The following is a 25,307-nucleotide window of genomic DNA, read 5'->3' on the forward strand; positions in this document are numbered from 1 at the left end:
TTTGAGACCCCTGTTTTAGAGACTTGCTGCATTGTAGGAGGAGTGGTCTGTCTCGGTTGGCAATCGGCCAACAGCATACTTGTTAACTAGAGCAACATTGGAGCAGTGCATTCCTCATTACGTGGCTTGATAGCTGAGCTCAGGAAAACTGGGAAATACACATATATGAACTTTCAGCCACCAGAGGATTTCTATAAAAAAAAAATGGCCTCACAACAAGAAAAAAACGAAATAATCAAAAATATATAATAAGCACCATCATCCAAATTTATAAGGAAAAGAAATATTGGAAACGCTGGTCCCCCGCCAGAGAAACCAAAGAAGAGAGCTAACTATTAGCCCTTGTACACGCGGTCGGAGATTCCGACGGAATGAGTCCAATCGGATCATTTTGTCGGATATTCCGACTGTGTGTGGTCTCCATCGGACCGTTTCCGTCGGAGTATCCGTCGGACCAAGTTTTCCAACTTGTTGGTAAAATTTTCAGACAAAATGCTCCGATCGGACATACTCCGATCATGTGTAGAGAATTCCGATCGGACAAAGTGCCACACATGCTCAGATCAAATTCCTACGCCAAAGCTATTGGCTACTAGCGTGAATGTAGTCCCATCGTAATGAAATAACGTCATCACGTCGGATTTTCCGACAACTTTGTCCGACCGTGTGTATGCAACAGTTTCGGACAAAATCCGACAGATTTGGTTGTCGGAATCTCCGACCGTGTGTACGAGGGCTTACGGTGCAGACAGCAATATGTAAATACAATTGAAGGACAACTTAATTAAAAGCATATGACCATTTATTAAAGTATAAAATTACAAAGTTGATACAGGCAAACAAAGACCGGTACAAGGAATGATGTATTTCGACTAGTTTCGCTTAGTAGCTTCTTCAGGAAATACAGACGTCTAAAAAAAAATATACATAACAAATTTATATATGAACAATTCATATAAGAGATGCAAAAAAGCAATATGAAAAAAATGGGGGGGGGGGGGGGGGAGGGGATTTCTAATGTTCAGAAAGCCTTTTGATCCAGGCAGTCTTTGAAACCACATAGCCAGGACTGTGACCTTCCTTTTTCTCTGCTGCCATTAGGTCACTCAGTTTGGTCACTGAAAAATGGTCATTGTATCAACAGAGTGGTACTATAGATACTATATAGGTATAAGGTGCCACGTCCCATTTATATTGGGGAAAAAGTTTGATAAGGAGAGCTTGGACTTTTTAGGCACAACAATACAAAGGGCACAAAAATATAAATTTATTTAGAGAAAATGACAAACCATGTAAAATAACACACTGATAAAATGAACCGCTGAAGGGAATATAGCACTAAATATAACCGACTTATCGCTACATGGAATCTGACAACAAATCCTCTTTCTGTGTAGTAATGGTGAAATCCAAGAGTACGGTTATATTGCAGTGAAGTAAGAATTGCACTACATGTTATGCGCCTTGCGCTTCTTCAGGGGCAGTTGAATAACTATTTATTTAAATATAAAGAAAGAGAAAAATGCATAAACAACAAATATCACAACAATTAATAGTTAACACTTCCATTTCAACCCAAAGAAGGGCAACAAAGCTAATAAAGGGTCTGGAGGATATTAGTTGTGAGGAAAGGTTGTGAGCTCTGAACTTATTCTCTCTGGAGAAGAGACGCTTGAGAGAGGATATGATTTCAATATATAAATATCGTACTGGTGACCCCACAATAGGGATAAAACTCTTTCGCAAAAGGAAGTTTAACAAGACTCGTGGCCACTCATTAAAATTAGAAGAAAAGGGGTTTAACCTTAAACTGCATAGAGGGTTCTTTACTGTAAGAGCAGCAAGGATGTGGTATTCCCTTCCACAGGCGGTGGTCTCAGCGGGGGGGCATTGATAGTTTTAATAAACTATTAGATAATCACCTGAACGACCGCAACATACAGGGATATATAATGTAATAGTGACCTATAATCACACACATAGGTTGGACTTGTGTCTTTTTTTTCAACCTCGCCTACTATGTAACTATGTAACTCCTCCCGACGCATTGCGTCACAACTCACGTGACTTTATCAAGGGTAACCTTTCCTTTGGGACAAAAGACCTTAAAGATTGGGAGTAACTGCAGTGATCCTCTGGACAAAGACAGAAGTACAATCAAATCACACTTGTTTATTAATAAAAATAAAAGGTAAATAGGAAAAAGCATAGTCAAGCATAGCCAGAGTCCAGTAACCAGATCGGGTAGTCAGCCAGTCCAAAGTTCATAAACCAGGTCGGGTAATTAGCCAGTCCAGAAGTCTTGAAATAAACAGCAGGAGATGGTTCCTTGTGAGGTGACCAACGCGAAGGCAAAGGAAAGAGTGAGCTGGAAGGCTTTAAATAGGCAGGTCAGACGAGCATCATCGGGAACAGCTGGTAACTGTGTAAAGAGAAGAGGGCTGGCAATTAGCTGACAGCTGAGTGGCCAGCCCAGAGGAGGAAGGGCTAAGCCAGCCCTGACAGATTAAAGCCACCGGTGTGAGGTTATTGATGCATTAGTAGACCCGTTGGGGTCTATTCCGGAGGTGAGAGGCTGGTACTACTGGGGGAGGATTTTAGCAAGTTTGTGTGGGCTTTTCCTTATACTTGAAAATTGGATTCCCACTTCTGTCCCCTTTCCCCTCATCTGCATTTGCCCATACAAGAAAATGGCGATCTTTATCTGGAAAAAGGGACTGACTATATTACCTTGAAATGTTTTGAATCATTAGATTCCTTTGGACTGCACTTTATTATTATTATTGCACTGTATCATTAATATTGCACTCAAATATTGGAACGTTACCGCACTTTAATATTGGTATATTTTGTATATTGTGTTTATCAAGTTATGAGGGAATTCTTGAATATTGCCACATGGGATCTGTATGTCCCTTGATGAGATTTATTTGAGATACACCTTGGTTTAGTATTTTACACAGCTTTGTTGGCTAATAATTAGCGATACGTCACTTTTTATACACATTATCCAGTACAGCGTCACTGCACTTGCACCCCGTCTAACGGGGTGCACACGCGCTGTAGGTGGTATCACAACGAGGGACGTAAGTGGCTAGCAGACAATGACATAAGGGGGACCAGGAGTGAGGACAGCGTCTCCCAGCTGGTCCTCCACGCGCCGCATACTGCAAAAGGGTATGCAGGATATACGGCACTGGGCGGCCGCATAGTTCTGGGATAGAGCCATGTGGTCCCTGTGGAAGATGGCATGGAGCAGCTCCCAGATAATATGGGGGGGGGGGGAGAGAAACGGAAGGCCAATAACAATCAGAGGAGGTCACAAATAAGGATAATGACAATATAAATAGATATACATAACATATAAAGCGAAAATGTCCAATGCAAGAGTGACAGTCTAGTTACAAAGTGAAAACTGAAATACACGTATGTGAACTTATAGCCACCAGAGGATTTCTAATGTTCAGAAAGCCTTGTGATCCAGGCCAGGGCCGTCTTTAATATTGATTGGGCCCTGGGCAAAATTTTTCTTAGGGCCCCCCCCCCATGCAATTTCACTCTCCACCTTCTCTGACGCATTAAAATAAATAGCAGCTAGACTTAAAATCACTTTACTGTATCAGATCAGGCACCGATTGCGATTGGTTGCCAGAGGTTACAGCATATCATTACTGCTTAGTGACTGGTGGCTAGAGGTTACAGCACTCCTTAAGGCTCACTGATTAGTTGCAAGAGGTTACAGCACATGATTTCTGCTTTTTGATTGGCTGCTAGTGATTACTGTACAGTAGTACTGCTCACTGGTTGCTATAGGTTACAGCACATCATCTCTTCACTGCAGCGAGGCATGATATACTTATGAATACTGCCTTTATTTACATATCAATTCCGTTGGCCTCAGCTATTTACATATGCATGTCACTGCAATTTACATACGAACTTTGCTTATTTACATGTAAACACAGAGTCTGCAGGTAAGTCATTGTACACAACAATAGGGCAGAGCTGTCCAGCATTAGTACCATCACTTCACACTGAGATATCGGGACACAGCACAGGACTAATACTTCAAGGGAATTTAAACTGGGATAGTTGGCAAGTATGAGGCAGCTGCTTTGGGCCCCGCAACAATGACAGGGCCCAGGGCAGCTTCCCCTTTTGCCCTGCCTTAAAGACGGCCCTGATCCAGGCAGTCTTTGAAAGCACATAGCCAGGACTGTGACCTTTTTCTCCGCTGCCATTAGGTGACTCAGTTTGGTCACTATCCCACCTCCTGTGCCGTCATTGAAGAAGCAGCGCCACACTTATCAGAGCCATTTCTTTAGTTGCTTTGGACCAGAAGCAATGTACATTGCAAAAAATCCCTGATTTTGCATGTCTTCCCATTCCCAACGTGCTGCTGTAATTCACATTAGAGGATGCTAAAGTGAACTATATTTTTTAGATTCTTATACTAATTGTACTTAAAATACACATGTGTAATAACTTAGTAGAAATCTTTTTTTCTATAATTTGTCTAAACGTTGTACATTTGATGCTTCTAAATTATCTAGTGAAGTTCTTTTTTTTTCTTTTTGTTATCTTTTTTTATATATATATTTTTTTTCTATTTTATTGCTTCTCCCCAGCTTTTGAAAGTGACGCGCAGGCTGTTCTGAAGGTCATGAGGCGGTACATTCGGGAATTTTTCGGCTGTCGTGAGTGTGCACAGCATTTTGAAGCGATGGCTAAAGAGTCTGTGGACACCGTGAAAACAGCAGAAGAAGCGGTCATGTGGCTATGGCGAAAACACAATGCGGTCAATAATCGACTGGCTGGTATGCAAATAAAATGGTTTTGGGCTAAAGGAATATTTATCAGACTGCAGCCATTCCATTAAACACCGTCATTCCCAAGTCAGTGCAGCTGCTGTTTATGTGGTAAATCCATCTGCAGTAGACATCACTGCATTTGTACCAGAGATGAAGGCCAGGTAGTGGCCACTTCTAAAGGCAGGACATAAAGGACATAAAATCATTTTTTTTTTTTTTTTTTTTGCTTTGACAATGTTTTTAATGGTTTAGAACAGGGGTGCCCAACCTTTTGAAGTTCGAGGGCCACTTAAGTGAATTGGTAACTGGTCGCGGGCCACAATTAGTACAGACATAGCCCACTCTACTCTATGGGCACTCTGATCCAATCCAATTCGCCCAGACAGAAGGTCCAGATCCCTTTCTTTTTTTTTTTTTTTTAGGTAGGCGGGTGTAAAGAGACACAAGTCCGTTTACATCTGCTGCTCTATAGAGGTGAATAGTAAGTCCGATTGGGTCGGACCAATCGTGTGAAAGGGCCCTAAGGCTGCTTTCACACTGATACGCTGCGATTTGCCCAAAGCGCGGAGTGCAGCATAGTGAACCTGTGAATTTTCTGCGGGTTAGCTGCACTTTGCCATAAACTTCTATTATATTCTGCAGGTGTGGCGCACTTTTTGAAGGCGCAACAAACCCACAGGTAATAGAAGTCTATGGCTCAATGCAGGTAACCCGCAGCTGCACTGCACCTGCGGATCAGTTTGAAAGCCGCTGAGTAACCACTGCAAAACAGATATATACTGTGAATTTAGTAGTAAACTTACCTTTAATAACAGTCTTCCATTCTGGTATCGCTGGCTGTTGATGTCCCAGGCGGAGTGCATTTGGTATCACTCCGCCTGTGACAGGAGCGGGCACCATACAGGAAGCATTGGCTTATGTGGCTCTGCTCTACAGCAACTTGCTTTCACTAACAGTGGCTTCATTCACAAAATTGCTGCTCTGGGGTGGCTGGTCGGCAACTCATGATCTGGGTTTGCCAACCTGCCATCTTAGAGCAGGAGGTCGAGGGCCACATCAGAGGGCTCCGCGGGCCACATGTGGCCCCCGGGCCACTGGTTGGGCACCCCTGGTTTAGAAAAATGTACCGTTTCTGCCAGTGTTATTTTGTATAAAGAGATGAAGCTAATGTACCATTCTCCCTGCAGGCGCCCCCAGTGAAGACCCAAAAAGCCCGAAAGTGCAGTGGCCAACACCCGACCTTTGCCCTGCGTGCCACGAAGAGTTGGGCGGTGTCCACAGCTGGAATGAAGAGGAAGTTTTTGCCTTTCTCAAACAACACTACAGTAGCAAGGAGATCTCCCCGCAATACGCCGACCCCAACACCGACCAGCATGGCGTAGCAGACGAGAAAAGCGACAAGCTCCCTACAAAGAGTCCTGGAAGTTATAACTCCGACAAAGACGAGCGTCACAAACACCCTAGACCTGAATTTTTAGACAAGCTGATTCAAAATCAACCGAACCAAAGCAAAAATTCCAACTACCATCCAAAAAGTAGCAACACGTCGGTGACTTTCTTAGGCCTTGGCTTCTCCAGCATAGATATGAGTCTGTGTGTGGTCCTTTATATAACTTCTTCATTATTCCTTATGGTTATGTACTTTTTCTTCAGAGTCCGCTCAAGACGGTGGAAAATTAGATACAACAAACCTTATGTATAACTTTTTTTTATTTATTTTATTTTTTTTTGTTTTTTTTTTTCATTTAGTGTCTCACCGTTGACCATTTAAGACCACAAGCTTTTTGTACTAATTGCAGAGCCGAGTCTGGTAATCAGGGATATGCTTTGTGTGTTAATATACATTTTAATTCTTTAAATTGTTTTGAAGGTGCTGCTAAAAAAAAAAAAAAAAAAAACACATTTGTGGCTCGTTACGGTTGCCTATTTTTTGAAAACTTTTGGCAAAGATGTTCAAAGACGGTAAACGGGCCTTTTTGACGAGTTTTTAGGACGTCATCTGGGAAGCCTTTAGAGTCTTGTGGCCTTCTTCACCAGCCTGGACGTGGTTCAGATCCAACTTGAATATGAAAGCCTGCCCGGTAAAAAAAATTTAAAAAAATAAAACGTGACATTTCTTAAACTATGTGAAGGAATATTCGAAACTGTTGGGCTCATCTGGAACAAACGTATTGGCCCTGAGGTTGATTGTCCACCCCAGAAAGAAGCATAAGAAATACATACTTGGGTTTCTCCAGAACCGGCTGGTTTAAAGTACAATGTAATATATTTAGAAAAATGGATTGTGAACCTTAATTGGTGTTTTTTATTTTTTTTTATTTTTTTTCTTGGCTCTGCTTTGACAAAAAGGAATTCACAAAAACAATGTCAACTTTTTTTTTTTTTTGAGAAGTCGCAAACCACCAGAATATTCCGTCTCTCTCTCTCTCTATCCGAGAATTGCATTCGCCAAAGTGTTTGTTTTTATTTTTGTTTCTTTTCCATGGAAGTGAAATTCCCATTTTAAACAAAGGAAATTACATTGGTCACTCCTGTTTCTTCTCTTTGAATTCAAAGAAGGAAAATTAAAGATTTTTGGGCTGTGACATCTAGCAAAGCCCCCTTCTTTTTTTTTTTTGTAAAAGGAAGCCTGGAGGCCAGTATTTGTGGAATTTATTGCTAATCTGAGAATTATGCCGCGTACACACGACCGGACTTTTTCGAGGGACTAGGTCCGGCGGTCTTTCCGACGGACTTTCGGCGGAGTTCTGACGGACTTTCCGAATGAACGGACTTGGCCACACACAATCACACCAAAGTCCGACGGATTTGAAGGTGATGACGTACGACCGGACTAGAATAAGGAAGTTCATAGCCAGTAGCCAATAGCTGCCCTAGCGTCAGTTTTTGTCCGTCGGACTAGCATACACACGTGCGGATTTCTCGGTCCGGCGGAAAAAATTTAAAACATGTTCTATTTCTAAAGTCCGCCGGATTTTTGGCAAGCAAAGGTCCGATGGAGCCCACACACGATCGAATTGTCCGACGGACTCGTTCCGTCAGACCTTCGCTGTCAGAAAGTCCGGGCGTGTGTACGCGGCATTACAGTTTTGACCAAACCTTTCCCCCATGTGTGTATATATTATGTGTTTTGTTTCCTTCTCAGGCAGGTTCATAGTATTATGTTCGGTGCTGACAGTGCAAAATGTATTAGAAAGCTGTGTTTTTTTGCTTTGCAACACATTCATATGTGCAGCCATATTGTATTTCCTAGTTGGGAAGCTTCAGCACTTTGAGCCACCAACCTAGAGGAAGTTTGGAGATCTGTAGTTTTTTTTTATTTAATTCCGAGTTACTTGCTTCAGGCTTGTTTTGGGTCAGTGACTTAGAATGTGTTGGCAGAGGCACCTAGGTCTCTAGCATTTTCAGGAGGTGGTCAGCAAAGGCCGTTGTCATACTTGTCTCAGCACCAGGTTTTCTATTTGAAGCTGAATTCCAGCAATTCAGCAACTCTGCAAAAAAAAAAAAATGCAGGCACACTATGAGTTAAGTCCAATTAGGTGCATGTCACCACAAGGACTTATCTTTCCCTAATATGTAACTGGTTTTTGCACTCCTGGAGGATACACTCCAGCTGTCAGAGGACAGAAGCACACACAACAGCTGCCCATTCACAGAAGCCTTTGTATTTTGAGAATGAGTTCACATAATACAAAGGCTTTTGTGAATGGGCAGGAGGGGGGGGAGAGTGGGTGAGCATAGCCTTTCCAGCGACTCTGCTCTTGAAGAAACAAGCTGCATTGAAGCGCTGGAAGTTTTCTTCCTGGAGCACAATAGGCGGCAGCAGGCAGCTCATTGGACCTAATGGTAAATACTCATGGTATGCCTGAAATTTTTACAAAGTGCTGAATTCCTGGAATTTTGCTTTAACATTTTTTTTTTATTTTTTATTTATTAAATGGTTAGTCCACTCAAAAAAATGGGTTTATTGGTGGGGATTAATGGCAGGTTAAATCACCTGTTGTGGAATCTTGTGCCTGCACTCTCAGATCCACTGCAGACTTTATCTGCCGCCTTTTAGCCATTGTTTTCTGATGAATGCTGGAAGAGGAGTGAGACTCCCATTAGTAGGGATGTGGAGGAATAAAGAGCAAGGAACTCCAATATCTTATTTAATCTCTGTAGTAAGAACTGTGACCAATATGTCACTACTCATAACTCGTCTGTGTGTTTTTGGACTGACTCTGTATGAATAACTGAATGTGATGTGAAGAACCATCAAATTTTAATATATTTTTTTTATAGGCGTATAAAGTTTCTTCCTTCGGGGAATAACGTTTTTCTACATGCCTGATATTAGACTGATAATGGGGAACTTTGTCACTGTATTGGCAACCTAATAGTAGCACGATATTGCGGGCCACCGATAAGGGGGTACCACTGGTCCTCCTGCATGGGGGCCAAGCAGCAGAAGGAAGTGGATGTGGACAGAATGGGTGATTGGTGTGGCAGGGGCGCAATTACTGGTACCGATCCCTTCTGTGTGGCTCTCTTCAGCAGCTAACCCCCTGCTGCTACTCAGGCCCTCATGTGTCCCGTCCCCCCCCCCCTTCCCCTTGCAGTGCTGCCAACTTTCTCTCTGCTGCCTCACGCACACAGGGCTATCTTTTCATGATGGGGGAACAAGGGGTCGTTTAGTAATAGCAGAAGTATAGTAAACAGCCTACTATGCTTCCGTTTGAGTGAACAGGAGGCCCTGTACAGAGTGCTTTCTGTCCTTTCGCCAGTGCAGCTGAGGGAATGAGGAATATATGTCCTCAGTACCTGTTTGACTCAAGTGAATCATCTGCCCCCAACACTATTCTGAAAAAAATAAATGAATAAAATTTGAAGATGTAAAAAAAATAAGGCTTATTCACACAGGTTCTCTGGCCCACACAGTGAGTGAGCGGTTTGGTTGTGTGGCTTGCGCTGCTTGTTACTCTCAGGATTCTTCAGCGGCTGTACAACCACAGCCACAGATCCTAATTTGACAGGTATGCAGATGTGGGTATGTGGCCCCTACTACATACACCTGTCAAATTGGGACCTGTGGCTGTGTTCATACAGCTGCTGCATTCCCATAGCGCAGTGATTCTCAACCAGGGTTCCTCCAGAGGTTGTAGGGGTTCCTTCAGCATTGGGCAATTTCTGCCTCTCAGATAAGTTCCCACTGAAACCATTGATCTTTTTAACTATCTGTTAGCCCTTGTACACACGGACATTCCGACAACAAAATCCGTCGGATTTTGTCCGAAACTTGTGTTGCATACACACGGTTGGACAAAGTTGTCGGAAATTCCGATCGTTCGTAACGTGACGACGTTATTTCCTTACGACGGGACTGCGTTCAGGCTAGTAGCCAATAGCTTTGGTCTAGGAATTTGATCTGAGCATGCGTGGCACTTTGTCCGATCGGAATTCTCTACACACAATCGGACAAAGTCCGATCGGATCATGTTGTTGGAATGTTTTATAGCCCAGCTCTAAAACTTTGTCGGTCGGATATTCCGACGTAAACAGTCCGATGGAGCCCACACACGGTCGGATTATCCGACAACACGGTCCGATCGGGCATTTCCCGTCGGAATGTCCGACCGTGTGTACAAGGGCTTAGGATGTAATTCTTCCCAATGACCACAAGTGTAAGGACCATTCTTCCCACTGACCATCACACTAATGTATCATGAGTTGTAGATTTCTAATCTTTAGCAGGGGGTTCCCCGAGACCAGAGAACTATTTCAAGGGTTCCTCCGTGTTGAAAAGGCTGCCATAGTGTAACATAGGCTGCCGGCACACAGCTCCAGCCACATATAAAAAAAAAAAAAAGATTCCCACTACACACACAGAGCTTTATTTATTAACTCAATACAGTTGTATATTTTAGATTTTGTTGGAATTATGTAAGTTATGTTGTGTTTTGTGCCCACTAAAGATTTCAGTATTTTTAGCATCACCGCCCCTCCTCTCCACATGTCCTCATGTTACCACTAACAAGAAGTAAAGGGTTAAAATTAACATGGGGGTGGCAGAAGTCTCCACATTAAAAGCATATGTACTATATGTGCATTTCTGCTGTGTGCAGCACACGGCTAACTACACAGGTTTTGGTGACCCCATCACAACCAAAAAAAAAAAAACGCAACTCTTCAAAGCCACCCAAACACCCTACTGTTTACAGTCGGACTGCAAGCAGAACGCAAGTCAGTAATGTGAACAGATTTTGTTTCCTTGGGAAGATTTGCTCCTTGTCCAATCAGAGAACGCCTTGCGTTAATTGAAAAAAAAAAAAAATACAAGGCATTCTTTGAATGGCGGCAGTGCTGAGTTATGCCACGTACACCCGATCAAACAATCCGGTGGAAAAGTCCGGCGGACAATCCCCCCCGTTTGGGCTGCGGCTGACTTTTTTTTTTTTTTTTACCCAAAAGTCCGGCGGACTTAGACCCCTTTCACACTGGGGCGTTTTTCAGGCGTTTTTCAGGCGCTTTAGCGTTAAAAAAAGCGCCTGTAAAGCGCTTGAAAGAAGCCTCATCTGCAGTCCCAATGTGAAAGCCCAAGTGCTTTAAGAGCCCTTTCACAATGTCAGCGCCCGAAAAACGCTCGTAAAGCGCCGCTTAAACTAGCAGCGCTTTACCAGCGTTTTTTGAGCATTATTGGGGCGCTTTTAACCCCTGCTAGTGGCCAAATAAAGAGTTAAAAGCACCCACAAAACGCTGCTGCCAATAGCATTTTTCAGGCGTTTTACAGGCGCTTCCCATTGATTTCAATGGGAAGGGGCGCTTTAGGAGCGTTGTATTCACCGCTCCAAAAGCGCTGCAAAGAAGCTGCTTGCAGGACTTTTTTTGACGCCCTGCTAGCGCAGCGCCTTGGTGTGAAAGCACTCGGGCTTTTACATTGGGATTGCAGTTGCGGCTTCTTTCAGGCGCTTTTTTTAACGCTAAAGCGCATGAAAAACGCCTGAAAAAGCCCCAGTGTGAAAGGGGTCTAAGAAAGTAGTTTTACACCAAAATATGTCCGCCGGACTCGCAGTCCGGCGGACAATACGGCCGTGTGTGTGCTAGTCCACCGTACTCTTGAAATGAACGGACTTTTCCGGCACGGAGAAAAGTCCGTTCATTTTGAGCGCGGCTCCAGGTAGCCGGGACTAGCGAAGGAAGCGTCGCTGGCCCAGTCACCTGGTATGGAGTTAAAGGGGAAGCCCTACACCGAAAAAAAAAACGGCGTGGGGGTAGGTCCATATCAGACCCTTATCCGAGCACCCTACCCGGCCGGTCAGGAAAGGGGGTGGGGACGAGCGAGCGCCCCCCCCCTCCTAAGCCGTACCAGACCGCGTGCCCTCACCATGGGGGGGGGTGCGGCCCCCCCCACCCCAAAGCACCTCATCCCCCTTGACCTAGTCTGCCGCAAAAGTACTGTGTGTGGGCAGGTACGCTCGTTCGGACAGTCCGAGGGTTTGTCCGCCAGACTAAGTCCGCCGGATAGTCTGATCGTATGTACGCGGCATAAGTGACCCTATGTGGTTGGTTTGCAGAGGGGAACCTGTTTAAACAGAACCTGAACAGGACCCAGAACATGGCAATGCCCGCTATAGTAGCACCAACTACTACAGTTATATTTCCATCTTCCCCCAGTGGCCCCTCAGGTGTGAAATATGCATATACATTGCGCCAAGCTGGATCAATGTAAGCATGCAATACAAATAATTCCCGGAGTGCAGCTTTAACTTTATGCTGCAGTGTGCCAGACTGAGCATGGGATGCTGTACAGCGCTAGGGGATGTGCTAGATTTTATGTGCCAAATTGACTAGGATGGTCAGATAGCAGCTGAGAAGTAACGGCCACTTCTGTTTTAAAAACCAGGCCTATCTTCATTAGACTGAACGTAAGAGGATGGAAATATGGCAGCTACCTTGGCGAGTTGTTCTGACGTTGCAAACTCTGGAGCCAAGATTCTCATCCATGATATTATTAGCAAGTGAGTTGCTAAGCAAAGCACTCACCCAGCATTGGGCCTATATCCTATAACTATAAAGACAAGTTAACTGCACCTCCGGTATTGCGTCCTATTATTTAACCGGTTCCCGACCAGCGCACGCCGATGTACGTCAGCAGAATGGCACGGGCAGGCAAATGGGCATACCTGTACGTCCCTTTAAATTTGCCGCCCCTGCCATCACGAGCGTGTCGCCGGCAGCACGCTCGCATGCTGGTTGCGACCCCCGTGAGTCCGGTCGCGGGTCCCGCGGACTCGATCGCCACGGGCATACCCGCGATCATCTCACGGGGCAGCTGAACGAGGAAATGCCGTTGTAAACAGCATCTCCCCCTTCTGCCTAGCAACTAGTGACGCTGATCTCTGCTCCATGTGATTGGAGCAGAGATCAGTGTTCACTAAATGAAAGCCCAACCCCAACAGTTAGTAACACACCCCTAGGAACACTTAACCCCTACACTGCCACCCACTGGTTAACCCCTTCACTGCCAGTGTCATTTACACAGGAATCACTGCATTTATATAGCAGTGATTGCTGTATAAATGACAACGGTCCCAAAATGTGTCAAAAATGTCCGATGTGTCCGCCACAATGTCGCAGTCACAATAAAAATAGCTGCTCGCCACCATTACTAGTAAAAAAATTTTTTTTATAAAAATGCCATAAAACTATCCCCTATTTTGTAAACGCTATAACTTTTGCGCAAACCAATCAATAATCACTTATTGCAATTTTTTTTTTTTTTACCAAAAATATGTAGAAGAATACATATCGGCCTAAAGTGAGGGAAAAAAAATGTTTTTTTAATGTATTTTTGGGGGATATTTATTATAACAAAAAGTAAAAAATTAGTTTTTTTTTTTCAAAATTGTCGCTCTATTTTTGTTTATAGCGCAAAAAATAAAAACCGCAGGGGTGATCAAATACCACCAAAAGAAATCTCTATCTGTGGGGAAAAAAGGACGTCAATTTTGTTTGGGAGCCACGTCGCACGACCAGGCAATTGTCAGTTAAAGCGGCGCAGTGGCGAAATCGCAAAAAGTGGTCTGGTCTTTGGCCAGCAAAATGGTCCGGGGCTGAAGTGATTAAAGTGCCCAACATTTTCAGTTATTTTTATCAGATTATTTTCCTTTTCAGTCAGCATTTTTAATCCAACCCGGATATTTTGCAATGTGTGTGAGGGTGTTTTCTGATCAGATGCCATCAGATTTGAGTACAATGTCAATATTTCTTGTCAGGTCAGATAAAAATGTCACGTGATGTGCGCTTGAATGATTGCTTTACCAATTGCTATTATAATGTATATGTTTAAAATGATTTTTGTTTCATAGTATGTGGGGGGAAAAAAAAAATCTATGTTTTTTTTTTTTTTTTAATTGTTAAAACAAATATGAGGTATATGAGACCAAATTGAAGAAGAAAGCGATCATGATTGATATTTACAGTCCAGCTTTAAAAAAAAAAAAAAGAAAAAGTGAGGTCTTATGTGGGGTGTTCTCGCTGGGTTTGCGCTAGTATACATAGGATGTAATGCTCTGCAGGCCTGACCTGTGGCTGCAGATGCTGCAAAAGAATGGAGACTTCTGTATACATTGGGGTGGATTTAGTAAAACAAATGTTCTAGAGCAGGTGTAAATCGTTTTTGCACTTGCATTCGGGGTACGCAGGCAATTGTGCAGCATTTCTGAACCCATCTGATTGCACACTGATGTCCAGTGTGTGCTTAGCGGTCTCATTTTCCATGCTCTAATGCGGTTTTCTGCTTTTTTTGTTCCTATAAGGCACATTTAAGTGGTTGTAAACCCATTACAACACACTTTGACCTACAGGTAAAGCCTAGATTAAGGCTTACCTGTAGGTCCAAGAAATATCTCCTAAACCTACACGGTTTAGGAGATATTTGCCGCTGTCTGCGGCGCATGCGCCGTAGACAGCGGTGCACTGAGCGCGCCGCGGTCAACAGCGATATGCCGCGAGTGTCTGCTCCCGTGCGCATGCGCGGGAGTGACGTCATCGCGGCTTCGCCGAATGACAGCGGCGCAGCGGCGAGACCCACGGAGAAGATGGATGCTCCGGACTACAGGGGACAGCGGTGACTTCGCTGGCTCCTGTGTCAGGTAAGTGACACATAATGGGCTACTATGCGATGCGATGCGATGCATAGTAGTCCATTATGCTTTACCTTTGCAGGGAATGAAAGAGGAAGTAAACTCATCAGGGTTTACTTCCTCTTTAAGGCATGCACATCACATCAATGTGTTATTAAATGTGACCGGCTAATGTAGTGAAAAATTGTGGTATGTACAGGTATTATCATGGGCACTAGTGCTTCTGTGAAAGTGCACAGAGCATTTGCAGTACTGTACTCTGAGAGGATATTTGCTTATTTGTGCTGGTTTACATGCATATCCTTTAGTAAATTGAACTAATTGTGTTTGCATATGTTGCACATTATGTTGCTCATCAATGTGTTTGTGAGAGGTCCATGTTAAACTAGACCGTATGTTGTCTTATGTGTATGGGAACCTCAAGACTACACAAATAAGTGAACCTTCTCCACAGTCACTGAAAATGTAGAGAATTAGAAGTGATGACATGAGCCTTGTGGACCAAAGTCTGCCTAATGTGCAGTTTGGAAAATTGCTGCTTTCATTAGAGCTTCCCAGACAGGCCATTTCCATTGGGATAGGTACCCTTTTTAAAGTGGTTCTAAACCCTCCCCCACAACTTTGTCCCATGTAAATCAGCATAAAAAAACCCTAATGAACGCTGCTTGTAGATATCTCCTTACTTGCTTAGTATTGTTGTAATCCTTGTTGTTCTTTAGAATGATGTCACTGAGCATGCCCGGATCTCCCCTGATTTACGGCACACTCTCTATGTCTTATCTATCTGTTATCAGGACTTCCTATGCACAGCACTGAACTCCCAGGAGACTTCAGACTCTTTCAGAGCTTCCTCCTACACACCATGTGACCATGTGACATGACATACAATGTAAATCTGGCCATTACTGCAGTCTTATCAGCTGAAGCTGATAAGACTGACAAAGGCAAACATTAGACAATTAGCACAAGTAAATACTATGAAATAAAACAAGTCGGCTATGAACAGGGAAGCAGGGTTGCCATAGAAACGTTTGATTCAGAAAGAGGCTTGGTTAACAGTACAGGCAGTGCTCAATGTAAGGGCAGAAATACACTCCACTATGGACTCAGAAAACAATACTTAAAGAGGGAGTCCACCCGAAAAAAAAAAAAAAATATTAAAAGCCAACAGCTACAAATACTACAGCTGCTAACTTTTAATGGAGCTTTCCTGGAGTCCAGCGATGTCGGCAGCCGAGGCCGATCTATCGCTCGGCTCTCAGCTGCTGCTGCCGCCATTCTCGGTGAGGGAATAGGGAAGTGAAGCGCTGCGGCTTCACTTCCTGTTTCCCTACTGCGCATGCGCAAATCACGCAGTGCAATGAGCATGCTCCGTGCTGTCTCTGGGACCCGTGTGTGTCCCAGCAGACATCGCGGCGGCACAGGAAGAGGCATAGACTCCCGTGGGAGTCTATGCCCGGAAGTGGGTGCAAATACCTGTCTTAGACAGGTATCTGCACCCCCCTCATCCCTGAAAGGTGCCAACTGTGGCACCGGAGGGGGGAGAGGGTTCTGATGAGCGGAAGTTCCACTTTAGGGTGGACCTCTGCTTTAAGATCGAGCTGCCTTACCCCTGGAAACAAGTTTTTTAAAGTTTCTTTAAACAGTAAGTAATATGTGATTTGGGCTGGATTACAGTGGCTATAGTCTGATAATGACTTATTATAATGGACTAAATGAAGAGAAGCATCAGAGTGGGAGAGTTTAATTCCTCTTTGAGCTCGTTAAGTTTCTCTGTCATTTCACAGATTAGGGTGGTCATACAGAGACCCGATTAAAGTGAGTGTTATAGGTTGGCTAACAAAGGTATGTGAGGTGACAACAGAGGGCTAAAGGATGCTTACCACTTAAATATATACTCTCGCCTTCACTCTTCATTATTGTGGACCTTCTGTACTGGCCTTAAAGCTGTATAGAAGGTAACCCCAAAATGTAGTGATGGGCCATAATGGCTCCTTACCTGCATTATTTATTTATTTTTGGACTATTTTACAGAAAAGTAAGCTGAGTATTTTTGAATTTGAGGGGTTATAGCCCACCAAAATCTTGATGTGTGTGCATCAGTTTATGTTTAGGATAATGCTGGTCTGTGAGTCCTGTGCTATTCAGCATACAGAGACATACAGGCAGGGCAGGACTTGCGGTGGTGGGGGCCCCTGGGCTTGAGTCACTTTCGGGCCCTACCTTCTATACATTACCGTATTTATTGGCGTATGACACACACCCCAAGTTTAGGAGGGAATTTTAAGGAACAAAACTTAGGAAGGAAGTGTAACGGAAAAAAAAAACGTACATTTAAAAGCCCATCAATGCAGTCTTATCAGTGTCCATCTGCAACCTTGCCCATCCATCTGCAGCCTTGTCCAGTGTCATTTGCAGCCTTGAAGTTTAAAAATACACAGTCCTGCGTATCTCGTCGGCTCTCGGGTCCTCTTGGCGGCTCTCAGTCCTCTTGGTGGCTCTAGGCAGCTCTCGATGGTTCTCGGGTCCTCCCGGAAGCTCTCGGGTCCTCCCGGCATCCCTCGGGTCCTCTCGCAGTCCCAAGCGGAGCCGAGAGTAGCCGAGTGTACTCTGCTTGGCTCACAGTCATACCCAGTCCCTGTGTTATGTCCATCATAGGGCGTGACTGTAAGTGGAGCCGAACTGAGTACATGCGGCTATGTATCTCGGTGGGGCCCCCTATTGGGCGGGGCCCATGGGCTTGAGCCCAGTCAAGCCCAATGGTAAGTCCTGCCCTGCAATACAGTACATTAGTGAACCAAAGTACAACCCACACCTCCAGAGTCAGTGCTGATATTATTTTTATGAACTGAAGTTGCTGGGTATTTGTACCTCCAATATGGACACCTTAGATTAAACCCCAGAAAATGCCACAGGAACATGCCCTGATGAGTAGTCCTCCTTTTTTATTTTATTTTTTATTTTTTTATTTTTTTGCCATTTTCTTCTTTAATTTTGGATAGAGTGGAAGGTGTTACAAATTTGTCAAATTCATTCCTGCCTGTAACTATATTGAGGGCTGCTAATTGGGGGGAAGTGCTTGTCACCAGGATGGGAAGGCATGGATAGTAATTAAAACATTACCAGAAGTTCTAACCTTTTCTCACTACAGAACAAGTGTTTTTTGTGTATCCCCCCCACCCCCCAGTAGTTACAATGACGACAATTAATCTCTGGCAGAGGCTCTAACACTTTCTGGCTGTATCCAAAACCTAAAATGGTTTTTGGCTGGGGGATGGGCTTTGAATTGACACGTTTTCTAAAAACCAGAGTACTACTGATCTACTTTTTGACACATATAGACTAGGATGTTCCTTGTTGTAGCATGAAGGCCTTACATGAATTAAGTATTTTATTACATCAGGGAAACAACTATTTTGTATTGAAAAGTTTTAAATAAAATTAAAAAGATGTACAATTTTCAATTCAGTCTGTTATTTTACCCGCTATGTAGAACGCAACAATGATATGAAATAAAATGAATTTAGTACTTCGTATTGTTCATAGCAGAATTGTAGGGGGTAGAAATACAAACTACGATGGGGAAAATATCATTGTGGGGGGGGGGGGGGGGGGCAGAGAAACAAAGTTCTGTGGGGAAATGTCACTATTGTAGGAAGGCGAGGCGCACTGCGCCTAGAGGCGATTCAGTTCGCATTGTGCGCTATACAAGTATTTCATTCATTCATGCTGAAGGTGTCTCAGTATTGTGCGAGGAACAGAAACGCAAACTATTGTTGGGAAATCTTCGTATTGGAAGGGGCAGAGATGCAATCACTGTGGGGGGTAATATGACCGCTGTAAAGCCAGACATGGATGGTTCAAATCTTGGCCAATTCAGCAGCTTGTATAGGCAGGCTGAGTGTACCGAAGTTGTTCGATGTAATCGCTGTGTTCTCCCAGCGGGGACGGCTCCCCCTGCCGGGAGAACACTGGCTGTGCAGGAGGGAATCCCCCCATCAACACACTCTGTGATTTTTCTTTCCTGCAACCTGTGGCTGCAGGAAAAAAAAATTGTGTAATTTATGTCTGCCCTTAAATGAAAGGTCACATGCTACTGAGGGGAATTCTCACTGTGGTCGGAGGGGGGCAGTAATTTGTGTCTCTTCCCCTTCAAAAATTTTAGCAATTTTCTTCCAGTTGTTTGTGTCTATGCTGCGCCCTAATGTCTAAAAAAAAAAAAAAAAAAAAAAAAAACTATAAATCTTTCATAAATACAGCACTCAAACCTCAAATGAAGCAATGTTACATAGTTACAGAGTTAGTCAGGTTGAAAAAAGACACAAGTCCATCCAGTTCAACCAAAAAAAAAAATATATATATATATATATAATTATATAATTATTTATATATATATATATATATAATTATATAATTATTTATATATATATATATATATATATATATATATATATATATATATATATATATATATATATATATATATACATATATATACATATATATATATATATATATATATATATATATATATATATATATATACATATATATATATATATATATATATATAAACACACACACACACACACACACACACACACACACCAGCCCCTATACCCAATTCTATACCCACAATGTTGCAAAACATATAATACAAAATGTCAAAAATAAAAATGCTACAAAATAAACAGTTTATTTACTTGCGCTTCATCATAAATGTGCATAGATTAACCACTTCCAGACCGGACCATTTTGCTGGTTTAAGACCAGACCACTTTTGTGCATCGGCACTGCGTCGCTTTAACTGACAATTGCGCGGTCGTGCAATGTGGCTCCCAAACAAAATTGACGTCCTTTTTTTTTTTTTTTTTTTTTTTTTACCACAAATAGAGCTTTCTTTTGGTGGTATTTGATCGCCTCTGCGTTTTTTTTTTTTTTGTGCTATAAACAAAAATAGAGCAACAATTTTGAAAAAAAACGCGTTATTTTTTACTTTTTGTTGTAATAATTATCCCCCAAAAGTATATAAAAAAAAAAACATTTTTTTCCCCTCAGTTTAGGCCGATACGTATTCTTCTACATATTTTTGGTTAAAAAAAAAAATCACAATAAGCGATTATTGATTGGTTTGCACAAAAGTTATAGCGTTTACAAAACGCAGAGCAGAGATCAGTGTTCACTAAATTAAAGCCCAGCCCCCAACAGTTAGTAACACACCCCTAGGAACACTTGACCCCTACACTGCCACCCACTGGTTAAACTCTTCACTGCCAGTGTAATTTACACAGGAATCAATGCATTTGTATAGCACTGATTGCTGTATAAATGCCAATGGTCCCAAAAATGTCCGATGTGTCCGCCATAATGTCGCAGTCACAATAAAAATCCCTGATCGCCGCCATTACTAGTAAAAAAAATAAATAAAAATTATAAAAATGCCATAAAACTATCCCCTATTTTGTAAACGCTATAACTTTTGCGCAAACCAATCAATCGCTTATTGCGATTTTTATTTTATTTTTTACCAAAAATATGTAGAAGAATACGTATCGGCCTAAACTGAGGGAAAAAAATGTTTTTTTTATATATTTTTGGGGGATATTTACCCAAACAAAAAGTAAAAAATAATGCGTTTTTTTTTCAAAATTGTCGCTCTATTTTTGTTTATAGCGCAAAAAAAACAAAAAAACGCAGGGGTGATCAAATAGCACCAAAAGAAAGCTCTATTTGTGGGGAAAAAAGGACGTCCATTTTGTTTGGGAGCCACGTCGCACGACCGATTGTCAGTTAAAGCGACGCAGTGCCGAATCGCAAAAAGGTGGTCTGGTCATTGGCCTGCAAAATGGTCCAGGGCTGAAAGTGGTTAACCAATTAATCAAAACAATAATCGGCCAACTAATCGATTATGAAAATAATCGTTAGTTGCAGCCCTAGATGCTTTACACCAGGGGTCTCAAACTGGCAGCCCTCCAGCTGTTGAAAAAACTACAAGTCCCATCATGCCTCTGCCTGTGCGAGTCATACTTGTAACTACCAGCCTTGCAATGCCTCATGGGACTTGTAGTTTCGCAACAGCTGGAGGGCCGCCAGTTTGAGACTCCTGCTTTACACTTTTATGCATTTTGATAATAACTTTAATTTATGTTACGGAAAGTCCATTCTTTTATTTTCAAACTCTGTACAACCTATTGATTACCATAAAGTACCATGAGCTGTTCCAGTAATATCAGTGGGAGTTCCCTGAGACCCTGAAAGCTATTTCAAAGGTTCCTCCATAGTAAAAATGTTGAGAGAAGGCTGGTCTAGGGCAGTGGTTCTCAACCCTGTCCTCAAGTACCCCGAACAGGCCATGTTTTCAGATTTTCCTTCATCTTGTACAGGTGCTATAAATCAGAGTCTGTATTTTGGACAGCTATTTTATCTAAAGAGAAATACCGAAAACATGGCCTGTTGGGGGGGGGGGGGGTACGTGAGGACAGAATTGAGAACCACCGCTCCTAGAGTGTTTGATATTTTAACCAACAGACTCTTGCTTACAAAAAAACTGCTGGACTTCATGCTCCATAGACCGTATAATCATCCTCTAATCTAGCCAGCATCACCCACATCATGCAATCATCGTCCCGTGTCGGTCCGTACATTTTAGCCTTTATATGTCAGTTTGTCCTGCAGTACATTCAGTGCAAAGCTTTGGCTCTTATCTGATATTATTAAAATGTAATCCGCTCAGCGCGAGAGGTAAAAGGATTATTCCGATTACATAGATGAATTATAACTATAATTATCTGGGGATTGAGTAGAAATTACAGGCTTCAGTCTGAAAGCTTCACCTCCTTCCCGTCCCAGGGTGCTAAAAAAAAAAAATATATAATATAATATATAATATATATATATATATATATATATATATATATATATATATATATATATATATATATATTAAAATATATATATATATATTAAAATATATATATATATATTAAAATATATATATATATATTAAAATATATATATATATATATATTAAAATATATATATATATTAAAATATATATATATATATTAAAATATATATATATATATTAAAATATATATATATATATATTAAAATATATATATATATATATATATATATATAAGCTGCCATGGCTGAATGCCTGAAAATGTTCATTATGACTGCCATGTAAATGGTGTGGCTTTAACACCACAGTCACTGACCTTGAACAAGTGCATGATTTTGCAGGCTGCTTGGCTCTTCTAGATTAATAACTAAGACAGCCAGGAAACTAGCTTTTTTAGGATCAGGCATCACAGCCTACAGATTAGGGCTTGTTCATGTCATGTCATTTGAGCAGATCAACACAGCCTGAATGCAAGCGCACCTAGAAAAGTTGTTTTCTGTGTGTCCTGTTCCCACCACAGTGTTGCGTAAAAAAAAAAAATGCATGACAAATCATCACAGCATGTCGCAACACACACTCTTCAGCCCCGGACCATTTTGCTGGCCAAAGACCAGAGCACTTTTCGCGATTCGGCACTGCGTCGCTTTAACTGACAATTGCGCGGTCGTGTGACGTGGCTCCCAAACAAAATTGACGTCAGTTTGTTCCCACAAATAGAGCTTTCTTTTGGTGGTATTTGATCACCCCTGCAGTTTTTATTTTTTGCACTATAAACAAAAATAGACCAACAATTTTGGAAAAACACATTATTTTTTACTTTGTTATAATAAATATCCCCCAAAAATATATATAAAAAAAAAAATTTTCCCTCAGTTTAGGCCGATACGTATTCTTCTACATATTTTTGGTAAAAAAAATCGCAATAAGCGATTGATTGGTTTGCGCAAAAGTTATAGCTTTTACAAAATGGGGGATAGTTTTATGACATTTTTTATTAATAATTTTTTTTCTACTAGTAATGGCGGAAATCAGCGTGTTTTTTTTTTTTATTTAATTTTTTTGTTTTTTTTTTTATTGTGACTGCGACATTAAGCCGGACACATCGGACATTTTTGACACCTTTTTGGGACCATTGTCATTTATACATCAATCAGTGCTATACAAATGCATTGATTCCTGTGTAAATGACACTGGCAGTGAAGGGGTTAAGTGTCCGTAGGGGTGTGTTACTAACTGTGGGGGGGGCTGGGCTTTGTGCTAGTGAACACTGATCTCTGCTCCAATCACATGGAGCAGAGATCAGCATCACTTGTTGCTAGGCAGAACGGGGAGATGCTGCTTACAACGGCATTTCCCCATTCAGCCGCCCCGTGAGATGATCGACCGGACTCACGGGGGTCCTGACCGGCACGTGAGTGTGCGCCACCGGCGGGGCACGCATGGTATGGCAGGGCGGCATATAAAAATGGACGTACCTGTACGCCAATATGCCTGCCCGTGCCATTCTGCCGACATACATCGATGTGCGCCGGTCGGGAACTGGTTAATGTATTTAAAAACCTCCACTGTTTTGAAGAAAAATCTAATAGAAAAATCATAATCTCCTATCTTTAATTTGAAAAATAGCAGCTTCTGCTGGGCCGAGGAAGAGGTCTAACAGCGGGCATCGGGTCCCATCCTCCCTCTCTCAACAGTTATTACAAACTACATTGCCCATCACGCAAACAGAATAGTAGTTAATGTGGGCAGGTACCCTGAGCCTCCAAATGTTGCATGTGTACGCTTCCGCTTCTTCTACAAACATGCCTCCACATTCTGCAGCCGCACTACTCTGTGTATGACTATTAAGTAAAACTATTGTAAATGTCCACCTGAATTGTATTTATTCAGTATATAGTTTAGTCCAATGTAGTAAAACATTTTTATTTATTTTTTTACAAATAAAATGGCCAGACATGCTGGCTTTCATCACTATTCGAATATAGTCACAGGCCCATGTTTGGCTAGCGATGTAAGCCAGCATGCCCAGGCCCTTTTTTCTTTTCAGTTATGGCTGAGGAGGAGTGGAGACTCCTGGCTTGTGAGTTATTTTAGTCCAGGGATATGCAATAAGCGGACCTCTAGCTGCTGCAAAACTACAAGTCCCATCATGCCTCTGCCTCTGGGTTTCATGCTTGTGGCTGTCAGGGTCTTGTTATGCCTCATAGGATTTGTAGTTCTGCAACAGCTGGAGGTCCGCTAATTGCATATCCCTGCTTTAGGCGGATACGAGGAGTCTCCTGAGCTGTCAATCTAAGGACATTGCCTCCATGGGCAGTTCGGACCGGGAGTTTGACTTATAGGTCTGCCAACTACAGTGAGCAGGGATGGAATTGCGCCACCACTCGCAGTACCAAGAACTACACGAGGCCCGGGCAATACAATGCATAGCAGCCACCGATCTTGCTAAATGGAAATTATAGGGGATTAACTTTATGATTTGAAAAAAAAAGGTACCATCTATTTCTCCAAAACTACAGACTGAAACAGATGGGCAGCATATTCTATGAAGGTATGAAATCATCACCAAAGGCAGGGAGAGAACTATCTGCCTGCAGTTTCACTTTAAGTGTGGTCCTAACTCTAATCAAAAGAGTATCCATGGTGTAGCGTATAAAGCAATTGATAAATTAAGGGCAGGCATGCCTGGTAGGAGCCCATTCCACCTTAAATTTGCAGAGACATAGAGCACAATGGCATCTGACCAGGGGCGGACTGACCATTTGGCTACTCGGGCACTGCCCGAGGGCCCCGGGCCACTAGGGGGCCCCATCAGGGTTTCCAGCCTCAGTAAAACCAGGGACAGTATGTAAAAATCTGTGGTTTTTTTTTGTTACATCCATCTCTGAAATGTCCCTTACCGACATCCTTTTGGTCTAAAAATCCTGAGATTATAGCTACCCCACCTCTCCGGTACCTTCTCAGCCAATAGAAACATGTCTGTGTATACTGTGTGGCCCCATAATCTCTGATTGCCTGGGGGCCCCATAATCTCCTATTACCCAGGGGCCCCATGAGTTGTCAGTCCGCCCCTGCATCTGATGGTATCTAATGTGTCCGCACTCCACATCCAGCGGGATAATCAAAAATGCCAAATATACAGTTTGTTAGCTAGTTATAAATTGGAGTAGCGGTAACTGGCAAGTAGCAGGATATTTTTAAACCCTTAGGGCCGTTTCACACTGCGGGCGATGCGAGGCGACACCGACTTGCCTCGCCGCGACCTCAGCGGCGATTTGCAAATGACTTCTGTATAGAAGTCAATGCAAGTCGCCCCCGAGGTCGCCCAAAAGTAGTACAGGAACCTTTTTTCTGAGTCGGAGCGACTCGAGTCGCTCCTCTCAGAACGGTTCCATTGTACAGAACGGGGGCGACTTGTCAGGTTGCGGCGAGGCAAGTCGTGTCGCCTCGCATCGCCCGCAGTGTGAA

The 25,307-nt window shown here is 42.7% G+C and overlaps 1 protein-coding gene across 1 annotated transcript in view; it reads left to right on the forward strand.

Moving 5' to 3' along the window:
• The window catches only part of QSOX2 (quiescin sulfhydryl oxidase 2), a 101,279-nt gene extending 82,880 nt beyond the window's left edge, over positions 1 to 18,399 (forward strand). The window contains exons 11-12 of the mRNA XM_077468207.1: positions 4,629 to 4,817; positions 5,999 to 18,399. Of these exons, the coding sequence (XP_077324333.1) occupies positions 4,629 to 4,817; positions 5,999 to 6,513 (704 nt within the window). The 3' untranslated portion in view covers positions 6,514 to 18,399. The remainder of the gene's footprint in view (positions 1 to 4,628; positions 4,818 to 5,998) is intronic.
• The last annotated feature ends 6,908 nt before the right edge of the window (positions 18,400 to 25,307 follow it).

Source organism: Lithobates pipiens, unplaced genomic scaffold, assembly GCF_037356315.1.
Source record: "Lithobates pipiens isolate NorthernLeopardFrog02 unplaced genomic scaffold, aLitPip1_a1.2 Scaffold_11, whole genome shotgun sequence".
NCBI lineage: Eukaryota > Metazoa > Chordata > Amphibia > Anura > Ranidae > Lithobates > Lithobates pipiens.